The 13,382-nt window shown below is 35.2% G+C and overlaps 1 protein-coding gene across 7 annotated transcripts; it reads left to right on the top strand.

Annotated features, from left to right (window-relative positions):
- The first annotated feature begins 1,233 nt into the window (after window positions 1-1,233).
- Mvb12 (multivesicular body subunit 12-like Mvb12) lies at window positions 1,234-13,290 on the top strand. 7 transcript variants are annotated; one of them, XM_086969639.1, is made up of 8 exons: window positions 1,235-1,453; window positions 1,708-1,747; window positions 2,383-2,519; window positions 8,833-8,957; window positions 9,216-9,264; window positions 10,682-10,882; window positions 11,012-11,160; window positions 11,794-13,290. In XM_086969639.1, exons 3-8 carry the CDS (start codon window positions 2,441-2,443, stop codon window positions 12,016-12,018), a joined length of 828 nt encoding a protein of 275 aa, XP_086825765.1. In that variant the 5' UTR covers window positions 1,235-1,453; window positions 1,708-1,747; window positions 2,383-2,440; the 3' UTR covers window positions 12,019-13,290. The 7 variants fall into 7 exon arrangements, with proteins under 7 accessions (XP_086825766.1, XP_086825765.1, XP_086825764.1 ...); XM_086969637.1 differs by lacking the exon at window positions 1,235-1,453 and having other exon boundaries at window positions 2,391-2,519; window positions 11,794-11,992; window positions 13,142-13,290; XM_086969640.1 differs by lacking the exon at window positions 1,708-1,747 and having other exon boundaries at window positions 1,234-1,453; window positions 2,391-2,519.
- Window positions 13,291-13,382: the final 92 nt, after the last annotated feature.

The raw sequence follows: 13,382 nt of genomic DNA, 5'->3' as shown, positions 1-13,382 counted from the left end.
AGCCTACCGAAAAAATCAAAATATGAGATATAGCAAAAGCACACGTATAATTAATGACTGCACTCGAATATGTCCCATTTTGTACGTAAAACACATTTCAGTGTCGAAGAAGTTCTATAGCTGAAACGGATTTACCACCTAGTTCATATAGTATTCAGGTACATAAGTTATGTGTCTTAATACTAATTATTGAAGATTTTTGCATATGTTCCGATATATTAAAGAATGTCTAGTTTGTTTCATTTGGAAACCTTTTCGCGCGACATCTTGTTAACAATTTGATAATCAAGAGAGAGAATCGAAAATCGTCCTTTGTCAAAACGAATTCGCTTATCAAATCCTATCCAGTATTTTGGCAAAAAAAAGTGACGGTTCAACAAAATTAATCTGTAAGCAAATTCTTTAAATGCACTTGGAACTGCATAACACACAGTATTAATGATAATCTTTTAAATGGTAAATACATCCAATGTGCTTTGTCAATATAGTATAATGATCGCTTGCTTGAGTTTTGAAATACTACTGTATTTTCAAAAAGTTATCGAATATGTTACTACTGAAGTATAGTTAAGGTAGTACTATAGACGACCACTAGGGATAAATAACGTCGATGATCTAGCAAACTGAATGCAATTTATATATGTTGTTATTTTTCAGATGTACTCTGCTGAAATTAACATGTTATATACATTATTTATATGGTACTCAGTTAATAACAACGCAAACACAGAAGAATGGTTATCACAAAAAACACCTTGAAATGGGTAATTCTACCAAGGAATGGCTTTTATAAACACAGTTTATCCTATCCGACCTGCACTATTTTATGGTACAGGCCACAGGAGTTTTAGTAGATGACAGCACACATTCGGTGAATGTTTGTCTTAACCCACGTATAACGCTTAAGTACAAGTCCAGGCGGCTGCATCTTAACTAGCGTAACCTTGGCACAAATTTTTTGCTTTATATTATGCACGGAGCTGCTCTGACAAATAAGCTGACAACCGGCCGTCAGAGACCACATAGTATTACTAGTCGAACTTTATTATAAAGTCATCTAATCTACGTGTTATTTTTGTAATCTACAAGTACAATGATTGTATCGGTTCATTCGTATTCTTGCAGGTATGACTTAAAAGGCTTACGCTTCCGGCAAGCAATCTCCTTCAAGCTAGTCCAACCTTAACGGAATTAAATTTTGAATCATCAATTCTACATATTTCAGACCTTTCCAAGCATCTGAGAACCAAACTCACGGTTGTGTTTCTTTATGAATAAGAGGCGCCGCTTTGACACTAGGGTCAGTGTTAAAATTCGCGGGCTTACGACTACCCGCCCTTTCACTATTCCCTCTAAATCTTTGGCTGTATGGAGGTGCAAGTTAATCTGACAAACAGAGCTGAAGATATCATCATTGCAATATCCTACACAGTTAACAAAATGTGACTTAAATGTAAGTATTTTAAATATAAGTCTACCAAAAAATGTATGCTTTTTATAATAGTTGAACCTTGAAAGAAGTAAGAGCAAAAGAAAGACGCCCAAAGAAATAAGGTAAGCGATCGAATGACATTAGGTACTTGCCCGCGCGCGCGAATCATTTCTAGATCCTTAATATTTGACACTACGGTCAACAAATAGGTGTTTACAAATTGATCCAAGTTAAAAAAAAATGGTACCTTAGAGGTTTTGTGTTTGATGATGCAGTTACATTGGATGATATGTGTGAATCAACCGACTGATAAAGGTATGTATATTTCTTCCATAATAGAGAGTAGGCACTGGCTCTAAATAGTGTTTCAGTGCCTAAAGCTGTGAAAAATTTCATAGATTTTTGTCCTTATTAAGTATACTTAAATATCCTGGGTAATAGGCTACTGTAAGTTCGTGAAATTTTTAAACTATTCACTAAGCTTCTATTCGCAAAAACCTAAATATTTTTAAAAAAATCACATGAAATTTATACGAATTTGGTAAATCAATACTATTTGCAACCAACTAGCAACTTAAAGATATTGACGTTTTCTGAGTACTATCCAGAAAAAATTTTTATTAATATTATTTATTATTAGTCTGCCGAAAGACTGGTTGAAGCATACAACTCACAATAGGTTATATATAGCATATGGGTACCCTGAATTGATTCTCCTTAAGTAGTAAAGCTTATTTTTCTTTATATTTATGCACTTAAATTGCTTATCCATATGTCATTACACAAGCCCAGGAGGTGATAAAATCACGAGAGTACCTGTATAGACATAACAAATAAATGGATCTGCTGGAAGTATTTAAGTCTAATAGGTTTTGAGGATTTCTGTACTTCACCTGAGGCAATGTTCTTTTATTCGTAATGTACGATTAATTTAAATGTGTTGCTTCTAGGTGAATAGGTGGAGCCAAAATCAATCGAAGGGAATTTTTTTATGGATGTACCTACTTTATGGAGCCGATCACGGATATCTGCATTATCGAAGAAGCAAAAAATGCGCCACCAGGGTACTCCGTCATCGAACTAACCGGTATTTTACTATTATTTTAAAATTTCCGGGTTTAAATATAGAAATTAGCAATGTTTACGTGTATAGCGCAAAATAGTTTTTAACTAGCCGCTTCTAACTAACCAAACGTTCATTTATCAACAAGCACATATACGCACAGATGTACTGGGTGACGGCGACAGACTGACAGATACTAAAGGAATATTGCTACTATAAAGTATGATTATCAAACACTGTTTTACCGGTAAATAACATTTAAACGGTAAATAACACACAGTAGGCAACTTTTCCGATGACAGTAGAGAGTAGAACTTGCAAATATAATGCTGTACAGATAATGATTAAAAAGACTTTCTATAGAATGACAACTTACGTAAAGATAAAATATATGAAAACAAGTATGACTGAAGCCATTTGCAAGCGTGTTTACGCATAGGGGAAAGCAGCACTAAGCAGGCTCGAAATGATATTGACTATAGGGTCCTCTATATAGATGCGGCAATATATCTCTGTAAAAACTGGATATCTGGCGGAGATAGACTGCGTGTAGAGCTACACCGTGTCTATTTTTTCTTCCTCTGTACTTTCAATTTCAGTTGATCATTTTCTCCCTTTTGTAAAATCCGGCTCTATGCTCCTGAAAATCGGTTCGTAATCATAGACGAAGCGTATAGGTCTTTGTTTATTTAGTTCAGCCAACAACAACACAATCTACCATGATTTAAATATACGTACTAATTTTCATGGGTGGAGTAGTAAAGGTGCAACCTTCGTGATAACTAACTATACGTTTTTACATTGAAAATAATATTTCTGGTACCCTTGAGTTAACCGGTTAGGTCTGTTGTTATCTTACACAAAGTTATATCTCAACGGAGTTATTTTACGTTGTTGAGTTCTAGGCCTGTGATGATTATGTGGATAACGCATAGATAGACGCACTCAGAAGCAGATCCAGTTTTCTCTGCCTGTGCGTATATAGCAAATGTATATAGTATATGGTCATGTTTATTTATCAACACCTACATTTATACATTTTTTTAAATCTTTTTCTCAGCGAACGTTGCACCAGACTTACTACATTATGCTGCTTTTATCAATCTAACTTTGAGTTAGTTTGGATTTGCAAGTCTACAACCAGTGCTCTCCGGGATTGTTATCTGAAAGCATATCTTCTGTCCTTATTTCTATGCTGCTCCTTATAGATGTATTAAAAAATTTTGAGATATCACTCAAGTCAACCGGTAGGGTAAAAATGAAAAGAAATTAAAAAAAGTTTTTAGATAATGCATGATGAGTATTGTTTAGGATAGAAAAAAAGAAAGTGATAATAATCATGTGTATGCAGAACAGCGAGGATATATATAGCGTTCGAGATAAACTGTGACAAGTTTTAGCGGGTTATATGTTCATTCAGTGTTCTTGATATAATAAAAGCAGTTCTTTCTAAAACAAAATCGCAAACAATTACGACGGAAGCAGGGTTCCGTTTTGAGAGTATGAGCGAACCTAAGCTATTGACCATTCACTACTATTCAGCGCTGGATTAACTTTCGTTGTACTAAGCAGGTCGAATTATATCAACAAAGACATATTAAATGGTCATTTCTAATGATCCCGGAATTTTTATGCAGTCATCATAGCAGACGTGGTCGAAATGGATGACAGTTATATTGAATGAACACGTCCATTTGAAGCGTTTTTCTTACTCTGAAAAGACTTAAATGCATATTATAAACGAGCGACATTAATTTTATCGCAAGTTTTCTTGTTGATATATTGCTAGTCTCTGAGATATATATATATATATATATATATATCTAGAAATAGTTTGCGACAGAAGTGATATCACTTGTTATTGATATTAGAAATATTTTGGTTTGCGTTTAAGATTTTTATTCTCTAACCGCACGCAACTGTCAGGTTGCGCATTATGTATTCGCCATTACTGTCTATGACTGCTTATTTTCTCTCTTCTTTCGCTCTTTGTGCTTTATCCTTCAGACTTGTTGCATTATAAATTTAGATTAGTTAATAAATTACTCACTCGATTTGTCGTATGTATCTCTTCAAGGAGGTTACGGAAAAACGTGATGAAATGGTCTTCAGGCACTATTATCAAAGTATGGATGGGTTGCTTTACTTTGAAAAAGATCCTTTTTAAGCGCAAAACAGCACTAATGAATCTACCCATCTCATAACTGGCTCAAATAGATAGGTCATCCTACAAATTGTCGCCCGGAGCGACTAAAATGTCTCCATCTTTCGAAGATCGCGAGGGACGAGAAATTATCGTAATATGTGTGAAACTTGGTTTACCTTCATACGTGAAGCTTGATTTTTTTTATAATTTCTTTTTTCATAGGGTAGTACTATAAAAGAAGATATTCCGGCACGACAGCCCATCATACAAAAGTAGCATTTGCATATTGAGCGAAAGACATCTCCAGGCAATTATAGCAACGCAAACTTAAACGAGTATATACACGACAGACTGTGCTGGTGACGAGCACAAGTTAGCTTAGTTGCTGATACCTACCGAACTCTATGAACAAAAATACCCCTCAAACTGTGTTCAGCTATATGTGCTGCAATAATTAGTTACTGTGATATTATTTCTCTAGTTATAGTACCCGATAACTTAAGTTTACCAAATATTGAAGGGACAATAATGTCATAAAAATACCAATTTGTTAATTTTTATCGTGAGAACAACCGGTTTCAGTACGTGATAAATTGATCACATGTTGCAGCAAATGTATAACAAATCTGTATAATTTCCTAGTTCAAAAATTTACCCCATTCCTAGACCGTGACGGTTGTATTGATAATATCCAGAAGCAAGTAACCGTATTAAAGATAAAACCTCTTCTCGGGGTTAGTTTCTTTCACGCCGAACTTTGAAGGCTGCAAATAAAGTTAAAGTGTCAACCGAATTAGAATTTGATTTCGAGAGTACTCGCTGATTCGTCATATAAGCTGTCGGTTGTTTTAATAAAGGCAAATCCTTGTCGATCCTAAAATCTCCAATTTATGCCGCTTGTTGCTGCATAGATAATAAAGCAAACCTATTTTCCGAAGTTTTTTCGGTATTCAACTCTCTTCACCTTTTTGATTTCCCTGTGTATACATAAACTAACCTCCAGACCGCCCTAATTGTTAAGCCATCTGAAGGCAAAAAACATATATATAAATATATAGTTATCTTCCTCTTAGCACCAGCTTTTGGAACGAAATTCAAATATAACTCATATATGAGTTATATTTGAATTTCATTTCGTATATATATATATATATATATATATATATCGGTACGGTAGACATAGATAAATCAGAGACAGAAATTGAATATAAACCCGTATATGCCTTTCCATTGCATAAATTATGGCCCAAAAAGAGGTTTTAATGAAATAGATCATATTCTGTTGCTAAAAAAGATGAGACGTTTAGATATTCATGACGCCGCTCCAAACTGGTTTTTATTTAGCGAATTGCTCTCATCGGAGAAGCGAACGTGAACAACGACAAGTTAATCATGCTTGACAACCAAGGGGTACTTCAGCGTACCTGCGTTTCTCCCTTGTTATATGTAATATTTGTTTTAAACATCAACCAACACCTGCCAAAGGATGCAAAGTACCTCAGATACTCTGCTGATCTGAAAATGTATTGTTTAATTATGAATAATCGTTCTCATTAAATGTGACTAAAGCGCTGTAAATGGCGTTGCCCATTAATATTATAAGAACAAAAGCGTTTGGTTCTAAAAATTGAACTGCATTATCATAAATGCCAATGGCTTGTTTGCACAAATCAATAGTTTTATCGAAGCCATTATATAGTTCTCCGAACTGGATACCCCCATCATTACACATTGGAAAAAAAACATTAACCTTCTCAAAAAAAACTTCATTGGCGTTATGCGATCGAAAAAACCAAAATGTGTTTGCCATCTATCACCTCCACCGCCAGTAACTAAATGAGATACATGAGCATACACTTGAGAAAGGAACGAGATTTTAAAGCCACTATTTTTAATTATCTGTGTATTCAGAGTTTCATCCAGCTCAGGGCAATATCTTGAAGTGGACATTATTAATAAACTCTAGATGTATGGTCTTCAAAATCGAACCATATCAGCGTCATTGCTCGCAGACGCCTCCTTAATCTCTGTACGATTTTGCCTTTGGCCATTATTGCTTGGCTATACACCGTTCAACCTTCTCTATCCCCTTCTTTTTAATCAGCTGCCGCGCAAAATTCTGTCTGTAACCTTTCGGAGGATTTAGACCAAGCCGCATATCATCATTGCGAAAGAGATTACAACAATTTTTTCTATTTATACACTACTAAAGCCCTGTGTCTGTTTGTCTGTCCGACTCAAATCGATCCCTCAAAGTCGTTAGATCGAGCTCATTTTTCTGGCGCATCGTTAGAGTACCGTCCGGGATAGAGCTGTGCATGAGGTGAATCCGGGGGCAGTTTATATCTTATATAACGTATTGTTGATTTAAGCAAATTGGTCGTTCGTTCCAATTTTGATTTTTTGGTAGTTTTTCCTATAGGATTTTCTTACATATTGAAAAAGTTTTAGGGGCTACGATGGGCTATCTTTAGCGGGTAATTATTGAATTTTTTTTTATTGAGGAAACGGTAGCGGAATGTTTACATAGAGATCGACGTGCACCAAATTTTTGCATGCCCCTATACTCACATTTTAGATTGAAAATGTGTCCCAAAGGGTAAAAAATTTACATGGCGTGCTATGTAAAGAAAGTCTTTTTTATAAACATCGATCGGTAGATTTCGATAAATTGTAGCAAAAATGCAATCCACGTCCTATGTCTAAAATTGATACTTTGGTGAAAAAAAATCGGAAATCCGTTGAGAAGTACGCCTCGCCCTGGTCACAGCGAAGAAGAAATACGTTTCAAAGTACTATTGTGTGCTTATATGAAGGAATCTCTGATAAGTGTGAACTGGAAATTTGTACGGGTTGAAATGATTGAATAACTTTTTACGCGATATCCTCTTTTCTTTTTTTTCTAGAAAATATTCTAAGCAAAACATTACTTTGTTGATGCCAATTATTTATATGAATCGATAGACCTTGACGAGATGGATAAAAATGTAATGTACTTTCATATAACTAAAATTAATATTTTAGCGTAAGAAAGGCTGAAACATAAAAGTAGTAGCTTAGATGACACTAGAGTGAAATTATTTTACACATATATCTATGTAAGGAAAAAGATTCTTAGTGCAATTAAAAACCCTCGATAAATCGAATGGAATCGTACAGGTTCATATATTTCGATTTTAGTTTTCAGGTCGAATATGCCGTTCGGAAGATGAAAATTTAACATAGCGTATTATATAAAAGGAATTTATTTTATTTAGGTGGAGCTCAAAGAGCTGAATAAAACTGTAACGCATACACCTATACTTAAAATTAATATTTTTGAATGAAAATTGGTAACACCAAGGTAAGAACGAGTTTTTGAATGTATTTCTAAAAAATGCTGATTGAAAAATTGAAGCGGCCAAGGTAACAATGATTTTTGTAAACATTTTTTCCTAATTAGAATCTCTTAATCTTTAGAGAAAAATTCCAAAATTAAAAGAAATATATGTAACTATTCGTTAACAAAAAAAAAACTAAAAACAGATAGAACGTCGTTAAGCTGTGGTGAAGTCCCAGGAACAGGATCATTATATGAACCAAGACATATCAAATCATCACGAAATGTTTGCCTTATTTTCATTTAGTTAAGTATGTGTAACTACTTATAAAGAGATTTTAAGCCTCAGTGAGGTCTTAGTAGTAGAATCAATAGGTTACTTAGCTCTATCAATTAGAACGTCTTTTAAAAGCCTACCGAAGACATACCGGATTTCTGTACGTCTTTCAATGGTCCGTTGACCACATTCACGGACGACCCACAAACAGAGTCAGTTAAAGCGCGCTGTGATCATGTAGTACAAATATGTTAAAAGCCAAGATATCATGAGTTAGACGAATTTACATTTGGCTAAGCCTTTTGGCCACGTTAGAACGGCAAAAGGGTAACAGGTTGGATGAGATAAAGTAATTGTAGCGGAGCAACTGCAGGTATATATCATAGTTCAGCTTAGGGTGGGCGTAATCTCAGTGAACTAAATTAGTTAAATGAATGACAAAATAGGTTCCATTTAGTATGTATATAACTGTAAGAAAAATAAGCCACAAGTTTTTTACTCTCATCTCCTCACATTTTATATCACAAAAACAAATATATATGTATATATCTTGCTTATGTATTGTAAGCACTTGCAATTTGACGGTTTATTTTAGGCGATGCTGGGGTAGACGCTGATCTTTGGAAAGACAAAGGCCTCTTTTTCGGCCGTAAGGAAACAAGATATCTTTGCTTTGCTCGGAAGTTTTCGCTAGACTGTTTGGAGAGTTTAAGTGTGCAAGTAAGTTTGCAACTCGTCTTCAGATATATCTTGAGTGGATCTAGATGGTATTCCGCTGAAAAATATAGCCTATACGGTTTTTGTGGTGTATTTCTATATATATACGTCAATTTCAGATCGTTGTTATTATTTAAAATGTAAGATCGATATGAAATTCGGAGATGTTCTCTAAAAACTCTTTGTATTATATAACTAAAGGTACTGTATAACGATTACTACAATCGTTTGTTTGAACTAATGGCGGTGCAAACATTGCAGCAAACACCGCCGCCAAATGTATTGACGATCTCCTCGACCCGCGACACAGGTTAGTGAGGCTTTGGTTTTTATTATACTGTCATAAAAGATGTCAATCACAGTCACAAAAAACTGTTGGTTTCTAGTTGTAGACTTATGATATTCTTACTGTAGGTCTACCTTTGCTCCAACTTGTATGTGTATGCGAATTTAAACATAATTAATGGCGGTTTTTCGCTTAACACAAAACACAGCATTCCATGAAATTGTAGCAACTAACTAATTTATCATTAGTTTACTATATTAGTATTCGCCGTAATCAAGTATGGTTCTGTTTTATCTGCCAGCGAATTTATTTATTCCTTCGTCCAGGAATTCCATCAGGTCCTACTCCGTTCATGTCCAGTTTTAAAACCATGTCCAGCTGAAATTTAAAATCTTCATCACCGTCAAATGCACGATTACTAATTTCGTTTGTCAGCGACCAAAAAAGGGTTCGGTGCATAGTAGGATGTTAAAGAGTCAATGAGAAGCGGTATTCCCTCGCGCGTTTTAGCCAGTTCATGGCATACCAAGGCTCGGAATTTATAATAGAATTTCATATATTTAGGATTCATGACAAAAATAAAGTGTTTACAGTTTATTTTTCCGGCCACTTGACGAGCTTCGTATTTACTAGGGTACACTTTACAGGTCTAATATTAAGTCTTTGAACCTACCAACTCAGAGTTTTTTTCAGTTAGGAATCCTAAATGTACACGCCACAAATATTCCGGGCTTTATTGGCAACTTTTGACCTCGACGTCGAGCGGAATAGAATAGATATCAAGACTGCAGTTTTCGCCTCGACTCTAATGAAGACGCATTTTTTTCCACGTGAAGCAATATGTGAATCTTGAAATCGACGTAAAATTCAGTTTGTTACGCAATTAAATTGTAACAGAATTAGAGACGTGAGATAGTATTTTGAATGGTATATTAAAGTGAACAAAGAGAAGAAAAGTAAAATGCAAGAAAACGTTAAAAAACGACCACTCTTTATGTCCCAACCTAATGAGATTTATAAAAAATGCAAATTAAAGTGGTTATTGACGGTTCGTGCTATTGGTTAACCGTTTGCTTACACTGTAGCTTTCTCGAAACTAGAAATTTTAATAGCAGTTAAAATTGACAATGTATATACTTTGCGTAGGTCTCTAAATCTATACTAAAAGCATGTCTGTTATTATGGTTGTTGAAAAAAAGAGTAAGAAAAAAATTTTACACGGCAAATAGAAATGAATTATCTGCCTGCTAAGACACTGCGGGCAAATATAAATTGAGAAGTTTTAATACAAAAAAATGCATATAATTGTAGTAATACAAAGAATAATAGTGGTTATTATTAATATTTTTTTATTGAGCCTTTTTTCACACCTTCGGACTTATTCATGTTGTATCGTCAATTATCTGTGTTACGTCGAGCCGTTTATTAAAATGTATTACAGGTCAGAAATGTCTTAAAAAGCGTCACTTATGTTATACAGTGATCAGTCGGGATATACGGAACAGCTCCGTGGTGTCGGACATTGGCGTATTCTCAAAAAGTGCTCCTGAGGGCTTTACGCTAGCTGGCGAGCTGAATGGGCTACTTATCGCTTATAGGACTATCAAAATTAATGTCGAGTCGAACGGTACAGTAAAAAATAGTAAATAAAATAACATTTGAAGGGTTTTTAGAGATCGCATGTTTTTATTATAGATCTGATATTCTAAAATGTTCAAATATTATCCCCGTAACTAAATAGGTGTCAATATCTTGTTAAATGAATTTAAAGGTAGCTTGCCGAAAGAGCAGGCAGCGTGTAGAGCGCAGAATGACGCTGGAGGCGCTCAGAGTGGTAATTCCGGATCTGTGCTATGTGCTAGAAATTGGATCGACGATATCTCTTATCGACTTAATCCAGGATTGCTACCAGTTAGACGGGTATGATATATAGCAACCTCTAGTAGGTGCAGTAAATACAATAAATATCTACAGAAGCATTTCATTGTAAATTATGGGGATCAATCATATATGAACTATAAGTAATAAACAAAATTTCATGCAATTTGGGGGTCACAACTCCTATAGGGTAGTAGTATTAACTAGATATATAACACAGAAAAAAATATCAATTTAAGCTTTACTGTTACAAAGTGCCTGCCTGCCTTTGTTAAGAGGCTTGATCGTTTTCTACATGATTTGTTGTAGAGTTTTCTTTCAAACATCTGTCCGAGACTATACACGGTTTTCTTCAGCATTAAGCCCAGAGCACAAATAGACAGAATTTACAAATAGATAACTAAAATAGGCGACAAAACAAACAAATTTACGAATTAGACAGGCTGCACAATTCTGTGTATTTTAGTATTTGTTTACAGACAAACGATGATGATCGTGTCATAGCTGTCATATGAGATCCCATTTATACTTAGTCATGAATTTTTCAAAGAAGGAGACTTTTTCAATATCGAATATGATAAAATCGCAGTAGGAGACTATTACACAAAGGACTCTATAGATGTGCTTTAGTTGTGTTCTATTGAATAACAGTTCTCTATTTTTATTTTTTTTTAGCTACCGGCTATTCATTTAAAAACAGCCAGCCAAATTTACTCGCAGTTCAACTACGATTTTTCCCTTGAACGCGAAGTTCTTCGCGCAGTGACGCCGGATGATACCTCAAATGTGGCCTCTTGTCGAGGAGAAGGAAATAGTCCTCTTTTAGATCCGCAGCAATTCGCCGCTTCTACAGCTGCAGCAACAGCCAGCAACTGTAATGCCGCCGGTGAAACTAGCTGATAGAAATTATGTTTACTATAATTATTCTGGCAGACAATTACGCACTATATTAGTTAAATCAATGCTATTGGTGCCCATTCATGTATTCCGCAAAATATCTGCATTTTTATTTTTTGGCATCTCAGTTACTTTTTTGTTTAACAGTACCGTTTTTTTGCACTGGTAACGACATTTGATTCAACTGTGTCGACGATTTAAAATTTACCTCCATGATATAAAGAAGCTAGATCTTTTCCAGCAGTATCCGAAGTCATCAAATATATTGTCGAATGTCGCTGGTGTACTTTTAACCGTATGCTTGGTACTGTCGAATATTATTAGTTTTTTTGTAATATTCTAGGAATCATGTAATCTCATTTATATGACTCCTAGAGTATTAGTTTCTACCTGTGTTTAAACCTATGCTGCTGTGAGCAATGTTTGTGGCCTTTAAAACTCCTAAATGTATTTAGCGCAGCGTTGGTTTATCAGAAAGTGTGACATTTTACTGTGTATTGTTACACGATGTGTTTGACGAACAAAGCATGCTAAGCTATACATAAATCGCTTTACAGAGGTTCTTTATACTATTAATCAGCCTCACACGATAGCCGAGTAAGGCTAAACCAAAAAATGTTTTTCGTGTTGTACGCACGATACTTAAGCCGCTAAGCATCATTTCAAACGACTGCCTCCCAACACAAAACGAGGTATTTAGATTCAAACGTAGATCACGACATATTCCTAAGCTGAGCAGCCAAACATGTTACCCACTGTGCTACCGCTGGTATAAGTGAGATAAACCAGCAGTCTATGAAAAATTTTATTATTGGAAGATCGGTCGACTTTGATCCCAAGGAAATATTTCGAAGGCAACAATATAGCAACGTTTGTTATGTATCAGTTGTCCGTCTGATCAGTGTTTCAGTAGGCACTCCTGACCTCAACTCCTATGTATAGGAAATGAAGACCTGCTCCATGTTGAAGTCGCATGATGTATACAGCGTATCCATAATATAGCCTGCATTTAAGCATTTCAGGCTGGAGCGACTTTGGCATTACCCTAGAAAGTCCAAATTAAATTAATATACAAAATATGAACACTGCCAATTGAGCTTACACAGGTGTTTGTGTCTTTTTTCAGAGGGATCATGATTTCGTCGTACTCTTTGTATATTTAGCGCTCAGAAGCGCCATATGTTCGCGCGACCCTTTGCAAATAGTCATTGTTAGCTTTAAGATTTACGTCAGGTGACCATACGAATACTAACACAAAGTTTTAGCACGTGGATTGCTAATATGCTTTGTTGGCCTATTTATATACGTAGATATTTAGATAGAGATAACGACGTGCCACTGTGCCAATGTTCTGCTTTGTTTTTCCG

Source organism: Varroa jacobsoni, unplaced genomic scaffold (assembly GCF_002532875.2).
Source record: "Varroa jacobsoni isolate VJ856 unplaced genomic scaffold, vjacob_1.0 scaffold_767, whole genome shotgun sequence".
Classification (NCBI taxonomy): Eukaryota; Metazoa; Arthropoda; class Arachnida; order Mesostigmata; family Varroidae; genus Varroa; species Varroa jacobsoni.
This window is presented reverse-complemented; position numbering and strand designations above follow the sequence as displayed.

Bases quoted from the DNA above. Each gene is read 5' to 3' on its own strand.
- Mvb12 (XM_086969635.1), top strand. From the start codon at position 1,717: ATGATATGTGTGAATCAACCGACTGATAAAG. The intron at 2,520-8,832 runs GTATTTTACTAT...GGTTTATTTTAG, and splicing joins CTCCGTCATCGAACTAACCG to GCGATGCTGGGGTAGACGCT. The intron at 8,958-9,215 runs GTAAGTTTGCAA...CAAACATTGCAG, and splicing joins TGGAGAGTTTAAGTGTGCAA to CAAACACCGCCGCCAAATGT.